At 55.4% G+C, this 16,970-nt stretch overlaps 3 protein-coding genes across 9 annotated transcripts; all 3 read right to left on the bottom strand.

The window, feature by feature from the left end:
* Nucleotides 1-228: 228 nt before the first annotated feature.
* On the bottom strand, nt 229-3,180 carry LOC111144001 (required for excision 1-B domain containing). Its single transcript, XM_022498056.1, has 5 exons — nt 2,823-3,180; nt 2,646-2,728; nt 2,058-2,262; nt 1,093-1,172; nt 229-460 (listed from the first exon to the last, which is right to left on the bottom strand). The coding sequence occupies exons 1-5, from the start codon at nt 3,117-3,119 to the stop codon at nt 388-390; spliced, it is 738 nt and encodes a 245-aa protein (XP_022353764.1). The 5' UTR covers nt 3,120-3,180; the 3' UTR covers nt 229-387.
* A 1,044-nt stretch (nt 3,181-4,224) lies between these two features.
* Nucleotides 4,225-8,205, bottom strand: LOC111143805 (ubiquitin A-52 residue ribosomal protein fusion product 1). Of its 4 annotated transcripts, none has more exons than XM_022497698.1 (5): nt 8,098-8,205; nt 6,867-6,980; nt 6,520-6,606; nt 4,507-4,609; nt 4,225-4,422 (listed from the first exon to the last, which is right to left on the bottom strand). In XM_022497698.1, exons 2-5 carry the CDS (start codon nt 6,967-6,969, stop codon nt 4,329-4,331), a joined length of 387 nt encoding a protein of 128 aa, XP_022353406.1. In that variant the 5' UTR covers nt 6,970-6,980; nt 8,098-8,205; the 3' UTR covers nt 4,225-4,328. The 4 variants fall into 4 exon arrangements, with proteins under 4 accessions (XP_022353406.1, XP_022353407.1, XP_022353409.1 ...); XM_022497699.1 differs by having other exon boundaries at nt 6,867-6,977; nt 8,098-8,155; XM_022497701.1 differs by having other exon boundaries at nt 7,831-8,136.
* Nucleotides 8,206-9,261: 1,056 nt separating this feature from the next.
* On the bottom strand, nt 9,262-16,970 carry LOC111143803 (KxDL motif containing 1). 4 transcript variants are annotated; one of them, XR_002640342.1, is made up of 6 exons: nt 16,860-16,970; nt 13,926-14,047; nt 12,574-12,726; nt 11,160-11,206; nt 9,940-10,240; nt 9,265-9,518 (listed from the first exon to the last, which is right to left on the bottom strand). XR_002640342.1 is itself a non-coding variant. In XM_022497694.1 (6 exons), the coding sequence occupies exons 2-6, from the start codon at nt 14,024-14,026 to the stop codon at nt 9,487-9,489; spliced, it is 555 nt and encodes a 184-aa protein (XP_022353402.1). In that variant the 5' UTR covers nt 14,027-14,047; nt 16,860-16,970; the 3' UTR covers nt 9,265-9,486. The 4 variants fall into 4 exon arrangements, 3 of the variants coding, with proteins under 3 accessions (XP_022353404.1, XP_022353402.1, XP_022353403.1); XM_022497694.1 differs by having other exon boundaries at nt 10,019-10,240; XM_022497695.1 differs by having other exon boundaries at nt 10,019-10,240; nt 16,825-16,879.

Below are 16,970 nucleotides of genomic sequence, written 5' to 3'. Positions count from 1 at the left end.
AGGAATCCTAATGGCTCTCTGGCATTGGAATCTTTGGGTCCCAGAATTTCAGACTCTCCAGGATGTGAAAGATCTGGTTTTAAACTCATTGGAGGGTGTGATTCAAAATGCCATTTCTACTGGGAGTGGGGGGTGGGGGGCCTCTCACCTGGCATCCCTGGCTTTGTGGGGCCTCCTCCCCAGGGACACCCATCCCAGCACCCCAGGACACAGAGACAGTGGAGCAGCTGGAAATGAAAGGTCCTTTATTGTGGGAGTCACAGCAAACTCAAGGGCGGTCAGCAACCTGGTGGCGTGTGACCCCCAGCGAGCTGACAGTCCAGGGGTGGGCTGGGTGCCATTCACCCCATTTTCTGTATCCCTCGGCGTGTCCCTGGGGAGCCTCCATCACTCGACAGATTCGGCATCAAATCTAAGGTCCTGAAGAACCTCGCTGATCGCTTCCATGGTTTTAATTACCCTACAAGAGTGGATGGGAACTATAAATAAAACCCAGATGGAGCAAATTAGCCGCCACTGCACAGCTCCTAGGGGGCGGTGGCAAGCCCCAGGCCCTCCTGCCTGCCGCCTAAGTTCCAGGCAGCACCAGTGGCCAAGAGAACCATTTGGATGCCGGGGAGGAGGGGTGGTCTGTGGGTGAGAGTGGGCAGAGAGAAAAAGCCATCTTGGGTGGGTGCCATCCGAAGGTTGTGTTGTGTCACAGAGCAGATAGCAAGTGGGAGTGCACTTGTGCACGCTGGAGCAGGGCTGGGGGCAGGAATGTGCAGCCTCTGCCTGGTGGGCCTAGGCAACCATGTCCAAGCTCTAAGTCCAGCCATGGGAGTGGGACTGGCATGTGTGAGGGGCTCAAATGTGTCCCGGAAATGCACAGTGAGTCTGGTGTGAAATTGCAGGGTGCGGGTCCTGGGGGCAATGTGTGTGTATGTCTGGTACCCCCAGACTCTGGTGTGCATACCCTGAAGGCTGCGTGCAGGTCCAGAGGGTCAAGCCAGTATGACTGTGCCAGCTCGGGGACACCCCTAGCTAGGAACGGGTACCTAAAGGTACATGTACAAAGCTACCACCACCAGCCCACTGGGAGGGAGTGCTCACTTCATCTTCAGCTGGCGCATCTCCAGAGTATTCTCCTGCTCAGACAGCTCTGGTGCCCCCATCAGCTGCAGCAGAGCCACCTGGTATGGGCAACAGGGAGGGCATCAAATCTGGCAGAGGTCCTCCCCCGGCCCTCCCACACAGATTCGGAAGGGAGACACAGAAGCGCCCAGAAAGGGAGCTATGACCCGGAGTCTCAAGGGGAGATGCTTTGCACGGGAGGAGTCTGGGATTCAAAGGGGCTGCTGAGGAGGACCCAGTGGGCAGGCCCTAGAGTGTGTGGGTGCTGCCCCGTGGGTGTGGTCGCAGGAAGGCGTGGCATGGGAAGAGCGGAGAAGGCTCAGCCAGGAATTGGGGGCAGGGGTGGAGTAGGCGTTCGTCTGCTCAGGATGAGGCAGGGTGGAAGTAGGCCGAACACCTAGACTGGGATTGGAGTCTCCTAAAGCAGCGTGGTCTGGAAATCCCAGTTTGGAGGGCGATGTGGGCGTGGCCTCACGTGGGTTTGGTCTGGGCACAGTGTGTCTCGGCCAGGATTGGCTGTAGGGCAGAGTAGGCGGGGCATTGGGGCAGGCCCAAGAACCTAGGCTGGGAGGCAGGGTTACTCAAGACCGGGTGTGCGGTGGAAATTCACTCTCTCCAAACTTCAGGGGGCTGAGAACCAGAACGGAAGCAGTGGGGACAGCCAAAGGGGTAGGAGCGGAGTGGGGGCGGGCACTGGGCCTCCCCGCAAAACGCGGGGGCTGCGGGAGGGGCTGAGATGAAGTGGACACGTCCTGGGACTAAACAAAACTTGAATGACCCGGAGAAGGACTGGAGAGATCAGGGCCAGAGAATCCCAAGTGAAACCTTAGTGGAGTTTTTGAGGTGGGAAAGAAAGAAGTAGGGTCTGGGGCGCCGGAGGCGCACAGTGGGCCGTGAGAGACCAGGCGCTGTGCAGGAGACCGGGCCTGGGGGTGGGGCCTCACCGTGGCCAGGCGCGTCTGCTCCAGCTGTTGCAGGCTGCGCACATGGCTCGCGAGCAGCGGCTGCCCTCTGGGCCCGGCCAGCTCGGCCTCCACCGCCAGCACCTCCCGCGAGGCGGCGGCGAAGGCCTGGGTCACCTCGTGCACCGTGCTCCGGTAGCGCGGGAAGTCGTAGGGCGGACCGCTTCGCTGGTACTGGAGGTGGCCTCTGCGGCAGGTGGGGGTCCTGAGGCTACGCCCTCAGGCTCTCCAGGCCCTGCACTCGCACTGGCCACCTGAAAGCCCCCAGCAAGTGTCCCTGGACCCCAGAGTGTGGAGGACGCTCTCTGACTCCCGCAGGGTAACCGGAGATGGGCCCACTCCTGCGCTTGGGGAAGGGAGAGACGCCACGCGCAGTGGTCCACCAGACAGTGGGGCCGCGCCCTGAGTTCCAGAGGAGGAAAGCAGAGATCTGGTCCCCCAGCGAATCCCGCCCCACCTCTGACAACGCAGACGCAGGGGGATCCAGCTCCGCCCCCGCGCACGCCCATCCCCGGAGCCGGTCGGGGGCTGCACTCTGCGACCCCTGCCCGCCCCTGCGCCCGCACTTACTCCTCCAGCCGGCGGAAGGCCTGCGCGCGCTCAGCCTGCAACTGGTGGATGCGCTGCACCAGCGTCCGGATCGGGGCATCTTTCTACGGAGCAGGGGGCATGGCTGGGGCATGAAGCCGGCCCCCACAAGCCTGTACCGCCCACCCCGCGCCTGTTCCTGCTTGAGCCCGGGCTCACCCAGGGCCACGCTGGCTTCTCGCGCTCCGGGACACCGGTAGCCACCGCAGCACCGGGCACCGACGGGACAGCGGAGTCCGCCGAGGCCTTGGCAGTAATCATGACTGCGCAGCCCCTTCCCCGCCCAGGACCAGGGCGCTCCGTTGCGCCAGGCGCCCCCTGCAGGCCTGGAGGTCTTCCGACCCCAAGCAGGTGGCCAGCCAAAATGGAAACCTGAAGACCTGCAGCAAAGACCGCCGTCTTAGGCCTGACCCATCCTCCTGCTTGTTCCCGTCGAGCGCGAGCATTTCTTTCCATCGTGTTTGCCCTCGAATGTAAAGCAAGGGCATACCTCAGCTTGTATGCATTTATCCCAACATCGACTTCATGTCAACCTCACATCCTGTCCCCACTCCAATAAAGAAAACAAAACCCCAGAAGTGACATTTTGTCTTCCATGGTAACATGGCTGTGACTGGATTTGAAGTGGTTCTGACACTGTAGAGCCCAAAAGGCGGTAATCCAGCTGCTTAACAAATTTGGCAGGTACTGTGTGCCTTCCTCAGAAATGACCTGAAGAGGGCCTGTGCAAAGGCCCAGAGTCTGGGGTAGGCGCAAGGCCTACAAGGTCTCATTTTAAGTGCAAGGCAGGCCTTGGAGACTTCTGCTGGGGGTACACTCTGTAATCTGAGCTTTGGGAAGCTTCTTTCTCCAGGGGTAAACGTGGGAATAGACCAGAAAGATGTTGGCAGCCTATCCTGGGGGGCAGAGGGCAGCTGACAGGGAGACCTGTGGAAAAACTGAGACACCAGCCTTCAGCAGGCACTCTGGGTGTCAGGAGTACTACAGTATCACTGTCCTGGGTTCTCATCTGACACCAAGTCCAAGTCACCCTGAGATGAATAAAAGGCTGGCCTTACCAGGGCCAGTCCGGGACTACAAAGCTCACCTGATTCTCAAGAGCATCAGCACAAACTTTAGAATCACCCAGGCCCACCCCACCAAGACTGATGTCACAGGCGTCAGGTAGGGTGCAGGTGCTCCTCAGGTTCAGCAGAGACCAGAGGTCTTACACAAGGTGGGGTGTCTACCTACCCACACCGCGACACCTCCAGGGCACAGGCATGAACGTCATCAAAGTGCCTACGGAGGGCCCAGCCAGTGACATGGCTGACCTGCAGTCCCTCGAGAGCCTGAGCTGGGGGTTAGTCCCATGTAGAGATGACAAAACCCAGATGTGCAGGCTCATCAGGCTATGTGGCAGAGGGCTGAGACCACAGCGCATTATACAAGTGAGATGACCAAAACCAAAGGACACAGGACGCTCAAGGGCTATACACAATCAAGTGGCAGGGAGTCCCCAAGGCAGAGGCCCACAACTCAACCAGCTCCCCGTTGGACAGACCAGCCACGCAGACACCAGTTACTGCTCCAGTCAACGAAAGGGAAACTTTATTGAGGCCCCAGGACCTTGGGGCTCGGGCAGGAGGCCGCCTTGCGGGCAAAAGAAGAGCCGGTGGAGGGGCCTTATTTAACCTTCTTTTTGGGGCGCAGGTTGTTGGTGTGGCCGCACTTCTTCTTGCGGCAGTTGACGGCGCGGGGGTGCAGGCGAGCATAACACCTGCACAAGACGAGGGAATGGTGAGGCCACAGCCCAACCCGACGCCCTCCTCCCCAGGGCCGCCCCTCCCCCCAGGGTACACACTTGCGGCAGATCATCTTGTCGCAGTTGTATTTCTGAGCCAGCTGGCGGAGCGAAGGCTCGATGATGCCACCCCGGAGGCGAAGCACCAAGTGCAGGGTGGACTCTACGGGCGGGTTCAAAAGAGACAATGACTGAGCCTGGCCCCAGCACCTCAGGTACAGCATAGGGTCCCCCAGACCAGACAGAGCTCCTCAAATGTGATGGGGTATTCTACACACAGACGGACACACTGGCAAGGACCAGCCCACAGAACCTCCATCTTGCTTCCCACTAGCCCTTGGGGAGTCTGAGGCTAACACGTGCCAACTATAGTGTGCATCGGGGTTTCCTGACAAACAAGGCTACTTCTAAGTGGTGCAAAGATGATCTTTCACTTTGCTGAGCAAAATAATTAAATCTAGTTGCTAAAAAAAGGGACATCAAGGGATGCCTGGGTGGCTCAGTCAGTGAAGCAGCTGCCTTGGGCTCAGGTCATGATCCCAGCATCTTGGAATCAAGTCCCACATCCAGCTCCTTGCTCTGCAGGGAGCCTGCTTCTCCCTCTGCCTCTGCCTGCCACTCTGCCTGCCTATGCTCTCTCTCTGACAAATAAATAAAATCTTAAAAAAAAAAAAAAAAAAAAGAGGATATCAAGGGGGTGCCTGGCTGGCTTAGTCAGTAGAGCATGTGACTCCTAATAAAAATAATTTTTTTAAATTTACTTCTTTTTTAAAAAAAGAGTTTGTCAGAGAAAGAGAGAGCACGCATGTGCATGCATACATGAGCACAAGCAAGGGGAGCAGCAGGCAGAGAGAGAAGCAGACTTCCCACCAAGCAAGGAGCCCCATGCTGGACTTGATTCCAATCCTAAGATTAACTGCCCTAAAATCTTTCTTTAAAAAAAAAAATTTTTTTTAGGGACACCTGGGTGGCTCAGTTGGTTAAGCAGCTGCCTTGGACTCGGGTCATGATCCCAGAGTCCGGGGTTCGAGTCCCACATCGGGCTCCTTGCTCAGCGGGGAGCCCGCTTCTCTCTCTGCCTCTGCCTGCCACTCTGCCTGCTTGTGCGCTCTCTGACAAATAATCTTAAAAAAAATATTTTAGAGAGAGAGCACAAGCAGGGGAAAGGACAGAGGAAAAAGGATAGGAACCTCAAGCAGATTCCCTGCTGAGCCTGATTCAGGGCTGGATCCTAGGACCCTGAGCTCATGACCCCAGCTGACATCAAGAGTCGGTTGCTTATGGGGCGCCTGGGTGGCTCAGTGGGTTAAGCCTCTTCCTTCGGCTAGGGTCATGATCCCAGGGTCCTGGGATCGAGCCCCACATCGGGTTCTCTGCTCAGCTGGGAGCCTGCTTCCCCCCGCCTCTCTCTGCCTGCCTCTCTGCCTTGTGATCTCTCTGTCAAATAAAAAAAATTAAAGAAAAAAAAGAGTCGGTTGCTTAACCTTCTGAGCCACTCAAGTGCCCCAAAATAAACTTAACAAGCAAACAAACAACCTACCCCTCAAAAACCAAACAACCAAAAAAAAGGGGCAGGCAGAGGAGAAGCAGCCTCCCCACTGAGCAAGATGCCTGATGGGAGACTCGATCCCAGGACTCTGGGATCGTGACCCAAGCTGAAGGCAGACTCTTGACTGACTGAGCCACCCAAGCATCCCTAAGATTTTATTTTTAAGTAATGTTTACACCGAACACGGGGCTTGAACTCACAACCCTGAGATCAAGAGCCCCATGCTTTACAGAATGTGCCAGCCAGATACCATTTTATCGCATTTTTAAACAAAAGTCTTAAAAAAAAAAAAAAAAAAGGCAAGAACATGAGAAACCACTGCCACTTGGAAAATGAAGTGGAGTTAAAATCTTGCATCCAATGAAAACTATTTCATAAAAGTAAAATTCATCAGCCCCATCTGATCCTCACCTTAAGAGAGCCACCGCCCTCCCCTACCCCCCAGTGTTGCCAACGAGGCCATCAAAGCTTGATCCTGGGTCCTAGACCTCCTGGGCCCTGTCCAGCCACCCTACCCTTAGTACCTTTCTGGATATTGTAATCTGACAGAGTGCGGCCATCTTCCAGCTGTTTGCCCGCAAAAATCAGACGCTGCTGGTCAGGGGGGATGCCTGGAGAAAAGAAAGCTCAGTTACTGAGGCTCTGGCAAGCATTTTATTGGCAGCTTCTCTGTTCTCCACAGGGATGCTCTGACATTACCCCCAATCTGTCAAAAGGGAAACTAAGATAAAGAGAACAAGCTGCCTTCCCAAGCTCACACAGGACAAGTCCTGGCCAAGGCTGAGGTCTAGACAACCCATCTTGCACATGACAATGGCTCCTCTGGGCTGGGGACTCCCGCGGGATAGCCTCTGGACTCAGCCCAACTCACCCTCCTTGTCTTGGATTTTGGCTTTGACATTCTCAATGGTGTCACTGGGCTCAACCTCGAGGGTGATGGTCTTGCCCGTCAGGGTCTTCACGAAGATCTGCATCTCTGCGTCTGCTGAAGGGTAGGAAGTAGAAATGGAAGGGTGAGAACTGCAGGTGTGAGGAGCTTGAGCTCAGAGGCTGGCAAGCCTTGGCCCCACCAGCCCCTGTGCCAGCATCAAGCACAACTACAGGCTCACCCCAGGGCCTGTTTACTTCCACCCCTCTAAGCCTGCAGCCCAAACTTGTCCTATAATCAAGGATCACGCTTCCTCCACCTTACCCCAGGGCCCCTGTGGCAAAGTGTGCTTCATGGGAACAAGGACTGTGGTTATGCTTCTTGGGCCTAGCAAATGAGATTCTGTCAACTTTGATGATGGAATGAGAAGTACCCGGCGGTGGGCACTATTTTGCTTTTATGGCTTTTCTTCTGGGGTGTGGTCTGGAGATGGGATCTCCCCATCCTCCCCTCCCTACCCCTCTTAAGCCACATTTGCTCCACAAGCAACTCTTCCTGCAACCTGATTGGGAATTCCATTTTAGTAGCCACCCCTCCAACACTTTCCTGCCTTGCAGTTCTCTCCAACTCCACGCTCAGACACCCAACACCCTGGCTTCCTTCCCAGTTTATAGCCAAACTCGCCAGACCACGTTTCCTGCGTCTGCTCCAACCCATAAACAGTATCTGCCAACCACGTGCCAGGTACTTGTTTACACATAATTCCATCGTCCTCCCTCACCCCCCCCCCCCACAAAAAACCCTAGAAGGTGGGCGCTACCACTCTCTCCTTACGGATGTATTAAATAAGGCAGGTAAAAAGAAGAAGAAAAAAGTAGGAAAAAACCTTGTAGGGGGAAGAAGATTTAATGATTCTAAGACGATTGGCACACTACATGGCACGGAAAAAAAGCTATACATTTCATACCACTTCTCCATTAAAGGATTTGTCCAGGAAGACCATCCACGCCCCCAGGTCTTGTGGGACAGCTTGGGCTGGCGGAGCACACAGGACCCTCTCCCAAAAGCCGGCTCGCATTCCGGGACCCGGTCCCGCTCGGAACCCCGGCGCCACGCGCCCAATTGAGCCGACCCGGCCGTCCTGCTGGACCCGGTCCGCGCGGACGGGTTCCGGGCCACCTCCTCCGCTACCCGAACGCCCGCAGCCCCCCACAGCCTACCGCCCGACCCCGACCTGGCGCGAATCCGCAAGGCCGCCGCCACCAAACCGCTCCGCCACCTCGTTGAAGAGAAAGAGGGCGGCGGAACCGGAAACCGCCGAGTTGCCGCCGAGAGCGCCTGCGCACCGAGCACGCCGCGCGCTTGCGTCACAATCCGCGCCGCGCGTCTTACCCCCCCCCCGGCCCCGCCCTGCTGCCATGTTGGGTGCTGGCGAACGAAGCCGTAGCGTCTGTGGGCAAGTGTCGCCAACCCGCTTCCGGGCTCGGGCCTCGTCCTCCAGGTCACGTGAGGAGACGACTTCACCTTTCCAGGTGTTTCCACCTGTTTGTGGGTTGGCCAAAATCTGATGACACGTAGCGGCCTCTCGGGGAATGCTTGCTGACTAGAGAGGAGACCCTTTGTGCTAAAGCAAAGAAATGAAGCAGGGGGTCAGCTGGTCCCGGACGTAGGGGTCAGGACGGGCAAGCTAGAAGGAGGCACGGGGATGGGACGTGCGAGACCCTTGGGAGCCACCTAACACCAGGAGTCAGTTGTTTGAAAACTTTCTGGACTCTGTGCGCAGATGAAATTTCAAGGCGGCGCTTACCAGGGCAGCGAGGGCAGGTGGAGCTGCTGCATTCACTCAAGAAAATGGGGTGCGTCCCAGGGTGTTTGGGCCAAGAACTTCTGTTAGAACTAAGGAGTCTCGTGGATAGCTAAAAAGTGCCGAGAGCGGTAAGGGAGAAGACTGAGATGTTACCTATGGGTTTGGCAGCGTGGCTCTATTTCCTTGAATGCTTACCAGCGCCCCCTATTGACAGGCAAAAGCACACACTCTTGGGTCTAGGAAGATGCTTTTAGTAACAATTTCTAAGTGCTTAAAAGACGAGGAAGCTCTACACAAGTGTCTGCTGAGGAATGGACCCAGCCTAGCTCCCTGTGGCTGATGAAGTTTTTCACAGAGGTAAGGAACAGTGTTGTGAGCAGTGAGAACAGCATGTGTGAGTATACACAGGTGGTGATAGGAACTTGGGTTATTAAGTTGCTACCACCGGAGACTTCCACCAAGAACGGACATATCTCCTTTCTAGGTCAGTGGTGCCTGGCTGCCATACCCCTCCTGTCTCACATCCTGCACTTGTTCCCCTTATGGCCTGCTGGGTCCCAGGATGGAAGGAAGCCACTGTTAAGTACACCCTTCCCTTTTTAGTAACAGAGTCTTTTTATTGATAACTTCCCAATAGCATCTGTAAACATCGGGTACAAAAATATTCCGTTTAACTCTGTTTTCCAAGGTGGCTCAGCTTGCTCCATGGAGGCCTTGCGAGAGGCCTGCTGGGCTTTCAAGGTTCACACCTCTGGTCAGAGAAACATAGGCCTTATCAGGCTTGCAGCTGAATGGCCAGCCTCCATCTTGAGCCTTCTACAACTGTCTCAGAAACCTCCTTGAGATACCTATTGGAGACAATATTCAATACTTTTGTTGGAAAAAGGGACAGGGAGACCAGAATTAGTGGGTGCAGGGATGGGCAGGGGTGAACTCAGACAAGACAGTGCTGGTCCACTTTGAGGAGGTCTCAACCAGGGCACTGGGGCAGGAGCTATCTGGCTCTGGTCTCTGGGAGCCTTTAAATGTTTAGAGCAGACCTCAAGCTTGGCTCTGGAAAAGCTCCCTTACACCCCGTCCAACAACTCCAGCTGAGCTGGTCATCCCCTGGCCTGGCAGAGGGGTCTGCAGAAGACAGATGTTCTCAATGAGGAAGCAGGAAGGACAGACCCCCTAGGAATTCCACACCCCCAGAGGGAGCCAGGTCCCCCGGGGAGCCCTGGGTGACAGAACAGGGTGGCAAAGCTGCTGATCTCCAGGCAGGGTTACCTGCTGCCACCACAGACACCGGGAGAGTGCTGCCACTGCCCTGAGACCCCTCGGGGCACCAGGGAATAGTGTTACTCGCCCGGTGTCTCCTCATCATCCGTCTGGCTTCGGCCATTGATGACAGGGGAACTGGACCGGACATGGGAGAGGTCCTCGAAGCCAGGGCTGAGGGAGGGTGAGACGGTGTCAGGGCTGGTGTCACAGGAGCCTGTACTCTGTTCCGAGGTGGCAATGGTGGTCGTGGTACTGGGTGGGATGGGGTCTTCATCCTCGTCCTCCAGGAGGGATGCCTCTGGGATGTCTGGGGGATGGAGGCCAGGAATTGGCTTAGTCACTGTGATGGGCACCATGATGAGGGATTACCTGGGCCTATGACCCCTGACAGCTCCCCTGCCACCCCATGGGGGATAATGCGGCCCATTTTACAGAGGAAGAAACTGAGGCCCAGGCAGGTGAGAGGTTTTCCTACAAGGTGCGGCCAGGACTTGGCTTCGCTGGGGTCAAGGCTGAGCCTGGCTCTGGCTTCTTGACTGTGTGGCCGGGGCCAGGCCTCTCACCATCCTTGCCTCAGCATTCTGCTCTAGAAACCAGGCCTGATGACAGCATTGCCTTTTTTTTTTTTTTTTAAGTACGCTCTACACTCAATGTGGAGCTTGAATTTACAACCCCAAGATGAAGAGTTGCATGCTCCACTGACTCAGGCAGCCAGATGCCCCAACAGCATTGCCTTTGTGCCCATAGCTGTTAGCAGCCTTGGGGTGGGAAGATGTTGGCCCATTTGGCAGAGGGGGCAAACTGAGGCTCAGCATGGGGGATGCTGCACTTCCTCTGAGAAGTCACTGCTGCTTTAGGCCACACAGTCTCCCCTATATGAAATGGGCTACTCACAGCCCCCACTTCATGGGGGATTACAGGTAAGAGCCTGGCTCATAGGGCTATGTTACATCCACTTGGGCAAGGACTGTCATCTCTCTTATCCACATTCTCCCATGTAACCTCTCCCCAGGGAGGGGATCCTGGTCCCGGCACCTGCTCTACCAGTTGCCAAGACCAGCCAAGCACCTCCGCCCCTGCCCCCTGTTCCAGGTCTCTCTGGATCTACTGGCCACCAGGGCCTGGGCTTAGTGTCAGCCCCTGAGGTGACCCTCTAGAAGGAAGACACAGGCATCCGCGGGTGCAGAGGCCAGGCATGGGGGACAGGAGCTCTGGGTGACACTTACGGCTGAAGGCCTCCGGGTGCTGCCTGGCCAGCTTCCCTTTCAGCGTCCTGCAGGGGAAGGGAAGGCATACAGGGCTGAACCTGCCAAGCAGACAGGCTGGGCCTGGTGCAAGGAACCCTTGCTGCCAGCTCTAGGTGGGTGGGGGATGGGAACTGCCCACCTCCCGCACACATACTGCTTGTCACTCTCTGGTCCTCAGCTGGAGGGAGGCCCACGTGCTCAACCCTGCAGACCTCTCACCCGCAGGGCAGATGGCAGCCACCTAGCTGTCACAAGCTTGTGTGGGTCCTCCGTGCTGGGTCCGGCTGGGCCCTCTACCTGCCATGCTCTTCTTATGTCCAACCTTCCTCTGCCCAGATAACCTTCCAGAAAGCTTCCTCACCCCCTCCTCAGCAGTCACTCCTCTGGGTGACTTGTCCCAGTCTGTCCCCCATCAGCAGGATGAGAGTGTCTGGAGGCCAGGAGTGACGATCCACACCCCAGACACCGAGCACTTGCACGCGTTAAACTGACACTCACAGAGAAAGGCCTGCTTCATTTTCAACCTGCTCTTTTTTCCTTTTTCCCCCAAAGTAATGAAGTCATGTTTACAAAGAATGAGAAAGGGGTTTTTGGGGTGGAAAGACCCCTTCTCACAGTCAAGGAGTGACTGTGGCCAACCAGTCCCTCCCAGAAGTACCACCACTGCTGGGTACCCCCACCCAAGGGGCAGAAACAACTATCTTCTTCCTGGGCAACACAGATACGCACGAAGGGTGCCAACCTGAAGGGTTCCTGCTCACCCCCAAGCACCATGCCTAGGCAACCAGCTCGATGAGATGCCCCAGAAAATATATGCTTTTATAAAGGAATTAATTGGCCTGACTCCTGAGTTCTGCTCCCCAGTCTGCCAGTGGGTGCGGCTGCCCGGCTGCAGCCCTGGCTCGCTCCAGACCCCGGGCACGTGACCATGGCCGGCCGCGGTGGCATTCATCAGGTTCTGGGTGCTGCAGGAGTGTTCTGCGTGCCTGTGGACTGAAGCATCATTCTTCTCTGCCCTCACGGGAAACAGCTCAGAAGGGGACGCTCAAAACCCAGCAACCACATAGGCCTCTTGAGAGAAGACTTGAGTTGGGGACTGGAGGACCAGAGGCTTTTGCCTTTCCCTGGCTGCTCCTGCCTGCCTTTTGCATGATGCATCTGGTGCTATGTTGCATTTTTTGAAAGATAAATAAAACAAATTCAGAAACTTCAAGATTTTCTTTCCCAAAGCTCGGATCTTCTCAGATGCTAAGTGAGTGCTGAAGCCTCATAAAACAAATGAGCTGAATGTCCCCATTGCTCTGTTATGTGGAATGCATGGTCCTCACTGAAGAGGGGAGGAACCCGAGGCTCAGAGCGGGGAGGCAGAGGGCTGGAGGGGCTGAGGACCCACCTGATTCTGCGGAAGATGCTATCCAGGTCCCGCTTCATCTCCACCAGGGTCCTTGTATGGTGCAGGAAGCGCTCGCTCATTTGCTGCAGGCGGGCGCTTGACAGGTTGTTAAAATTCAGCAGCATTTCGTTGGTCTTCTCAAAGCGGTCCAGCCTGGCAGCAGAGAGAAGGCACCAGCCCTACAAACCACACCCTACAAACTAATCATGCTAAGCTCCCTCCTGTTCCATGACCTCTGCATGTGTTGTTCCCTTGCCCTGCAGAACTCTCCCTACTGTTTGAGCGACCTAGCAAACTCCTATTCAACCTTCAAAACCCTACCATGTAGCCTTTACCCTCCTCCAGCAAGAAGACTCTGACTCCAGGGGTGCCTGGGTGGCTCAGTGGGTTAAGCCTCTGCCTTCGGCTCAGGTCATGATCTCAGGGTCCTGGGATCGAGCCCCGCATCGGGCTCTCTGCTCAGCAGTGAGCCTGCTTCCTCCTCTCTCTGCCTGCCTCTCTGCCTACTTGTAATCTCTCTCTCTCTCTCTCTCTGTCAAATGAATAAATAAAATCTTAAAAAAAAAAAAAAGAAAGAAAGAAGACTCTGACTCCACCCCCACTGACTCTCTAGACCCAGTTATTCTTCTGGCCCAGCCCTGACACCATGGAGCCAGGAAGGTCCGTGTCTGCTTTTGTCTTCCCTCACTGTGGGAGTTCACCAGGCCAGGCCTAAATCTGACCCAGACAAAGCCAGCACCCCTGTCACTGGATGAGAGAAATGCAAGGGTATCGGGTCTGTGCTGTGTCATAAATGGCAGGAAGAGCTTTGTCTTAAATACACAAAAATAAAGCCACAGGAGGCCGTTCTTCTACCGCAAGATTGTGCAAGATTTTCTTCCCCACAGAGCAGGTTGGAATTAGGGTGAGGCTGTGGTGGTCACAGCGCCAAGCCCCAACGAGGGTAAAAGCTATGGATGGTCCCTCCAAAAGACCATGGGTACTCTCCAGAGACAGCCTAGGCTCTCAGAGACCAGGCTCCTAACAGAGACCAGCTCAATGGCTTCTTTAAATCCCCTCCTGCAACCCCTTCCTATCCCAACTCCCCACCCCCAGGCCCTGGGACAGGAGCTGCTGCAGCCCCTGCCAAGCCATCCACAGCTGTGAAACCATCCCAAAACCCTGCTTCCTGTGCCAAGGCCTCGCCTCCAGGCCACGAAGGAATTTACTTTGGAGCCAGCCAGCAGATTTGCTCATTTCCTTCATTTTATCACCAGTGTGGGCCCAGGGTAAGGGCGGGCAGGGCAAGAATGCTGGCCAGTGGGTGGATTCCTTCCCACGCCTGGGGCCCACAGCCCTTGGCCACCACTCACATGTTCTTCTGAGCCAGGATGATAGCGTTGACGTCGTCTGTGTTCACCATGCTCAGGATGCGGCTGCAGAAGACCCTCGAGGCCGAGTCCGGGGGGTCCATCTCTTCCTCCTCCTCCGCTGCCTGAAACAGGCAGGAAGAGAGTCTTCAGTCTATACCAGGCAGTGGGGTAGGTGGGGTAGAAAGGAGGGGCTGGGAACCCTGGGCCCCATGACCGTAAGTCCTGGATCAAACCACCTGAGTCTCAGCTTTGTTTGTGATCCTGAGGATTTAGAGGTGTTGAGAGGATGTATATCTAAACTGTACCCTAGCACATCAGAATCCCATCACCTACCCACCTCTATGGCCCCCTGTCTCCATGATCCCAAGCCCATGGCCACCTTCCACCTGCACAGATCTGCCAGCCTCCTCCCACATCCTTCTGACTTTGTTCATCCCATCCCAGGGCTTTTGCACCTGCTGTCCCCATATGCATGACTGCCCCCTCAAATCATCAGCACCTCCAGTATCTTCTCTCCCAAGAGGTCTTCGATGACTACCCCCGACTCCAGTCACTTAGCACTTCGTTTTACTGCTTCATTAGCTTATCTTGTCCTGAAATTATCTTAGTTATCAGTTGTCTCTTTTTTTTTTTTTCAAACATGTATTTATCTTAGAGAGTGTATGTGCACACACTCAAGTGGTGGGGAGGGGCAGAGAGAGGGTGAGGGAGAGAATCTCCAGCAGACTCCTTCCCGAGTGCAGAGCCTGACCCTGGGCTCGATCCCATGACCCTGAGATCATGACCTGAGCTGAAACCAAGAGTTGAACCTTAACTGACTGAGCCATCCAGGCACCCACTCAGTTGACCCTTTCGCCTGTGGCTCCCAAAACAATGTCAGCTCTAAGAGAACAGAAGCATGTCTCTGCCTCCAGAGCCCAGCCCAGAACCCAGCTTACAGCAAGGGATCACCAGAACTTAGCTTGGCGGCTTTCAAACTCAGCTCCGACGATGGACTTTTATTAGCAAATTAAAGCCAAGAATTTCAGTCAGGCTGTGGGCCGCAGCAACCTAGATGGCTCTGTGGCTAGGCAAATAACCATCATGGAGGGTGGGGGGCTCCTGGACGAAGCCAGGGCAGAAAGGGGCCACAGGTTCAGCATTCACCCTCCAGGGGGCGGTATCAGGCAAAACCCGGAATCTTGACATAGCTTGGCTCTGGGATCCACATATTTAACTGCCGATAGAAAGGCCCAGTTGCAATTGGTTGAAATTCACATGCAGGACCAGGAAGGGCTTTCAGAGCCCACTCGATCCACCCTCCACTTTATTGAGCACTTACTGTATGCTATCAAACCACTAAGCTTCAGACACTGAGAACTGTTATCCTTAATTATGTATTAGGAAACTGAGACTCAGAAACCTAGGAAATGGACCATTGCCACAAACCCAGTAAACCTGAGTCACAACTCAAAATGCCCATAGTCTACAGGATCTGCAAAGGTGTGAATCCGAACAGATGTTTAGTGCCCACCTATGCCAGGACGGTTACTTATGGCAACTGACTTCTGCCAGACTTCTGAATTTTTCCAGGAAAAAAATCCCAGAAACGTGAATGGATGTGTGTGTGTGTGTGTGTGTGTGTGTGTGTGTGTGTGTGTGTGTGACATTGCCTCATTTACAAATGTTAGCAGCTAGTACTTTTCTCCCTGCAAAGCATGCAGGCCAGAAGTTATTTCTTTGCAGCCCCTGGGGGCTTTCTGGAAATAAACTAACACACTTGGTGAAGTTCCCCCTCACCCAATAACCACTATGTTTATTGAATTCCTACTATGTGCCAGGTACCAAGACCCACAGTATCCAGACTTCCAAAGAAGCGTGATCATGTATCAAGAAGACACCTGGGCTCAAGGGGAGAGCCTGGTGGCAGGAAGCCCTATAGCTAGTGCTTGGCAGGTGTAAGATTTGGACCTGTAGAAAAGGGTTCTGCTTCAAAGTAGGGCTCTTTCCTGCCTCTGGCTCCCAGATGTGAGGGCTGATGGATTCAAGGCACACTCTCCACTCAGCTGCCTTTCTCAGGAAAACTTCCCTAATAGTCTGGCCCACATACAAAGTGGAAATGACAGCAAGGGCTCTGGTCCCTGCTCCAAATATATTTATGAGGGAAACATGCAGAGAGTAGGCTGTGTGACCTTGGGAGAGTCCCCTCACCTCCCTGATCAGTTTTCTCATCCAGAAAATGAGAATAACAAATAATCAGAATCTCACAGCGCTATCTGTGGCGGCTGAAACCAAGAGTGATAAGGAGCTGGGCTCGGAGCTGGCTGTTTCTCCAAAGAGAGTACGAAGTCCTAGGGCGGGGCCCGGGAACCAACATTTTAGCAAGGGGCTCCCTGGTACTTATAAGAACAGGAGCAAACACTTGTACAGCACTTCATTTAATCCCCAATCATCCCTATGAAGTAAACAGTACCATCTCCAAGGCCAACGACTGCTCAGACGGGTGGGCTCAGTTATCCAAGGTCACACCACAAGGCAGAGGCGCCATGATTCCACCCAGTTATTTACACAGAATTTAATTTGGCGGCCCAAGCTCATCAAAACCCGCGAGCGAGGTGGGACTCTCATACCCCCTCACGCCCCGCCCCTGCAAAGCGGGGAAACTGAGGCCCAAAGAGGGCAATGCCCGATTCCGGGTGACACTGCACAGCCTGAACACAGGCGGTCCCAGCTCCCGCGCCCCGGATCCGGAACCGGCCCTTGGCGCCACCGGAGACTACACTACGCGGCCGGGGAAACTGAGGCCTGTACGCAAGAGGGGTGCCCAGATGTGGCCAGCGGCGCGTCCCACCCCGCCACAGCCCGGGGGCCGCGCCCGACCCGGCCCGGCTACCCAGCGGCCCCGGCGCCCCAGCCCCACCCCGAGCTCGATCCCGGCGTCGGTGGCAGCAGCACCTGCACATCTGGCGGCCTTGCTCGCGCTTCCGGGATGGCGCCCCCGCCGCCACAACGTCACCACGCACCATGCGTGCGACCGCGCGTGTAGGCGTCGTGCACTGGGTCGAT

The sequence above is a fragment of the Enhydra lutris genome, unplaced genomic scaffold (assembly GCF_002288905.1).
Source record: "Enhydra lutris kenyoni isolate GAN:26980312 unplaced genomic scaffold, ASM228890v2 scaffoldscaffold10, whole genome shotgun sequence".
Classification (NCBI taxonomy): Eukaryota; Metazoa; Chordata; class Mammalia; order Carnivora; family Mustelidae; genus Enhydra; species Enhydra lutris.
Note: the sequence above shows the minus strand (reverse complement) of the source record. Positions and strands in the feature narration are given on the sequence as shown.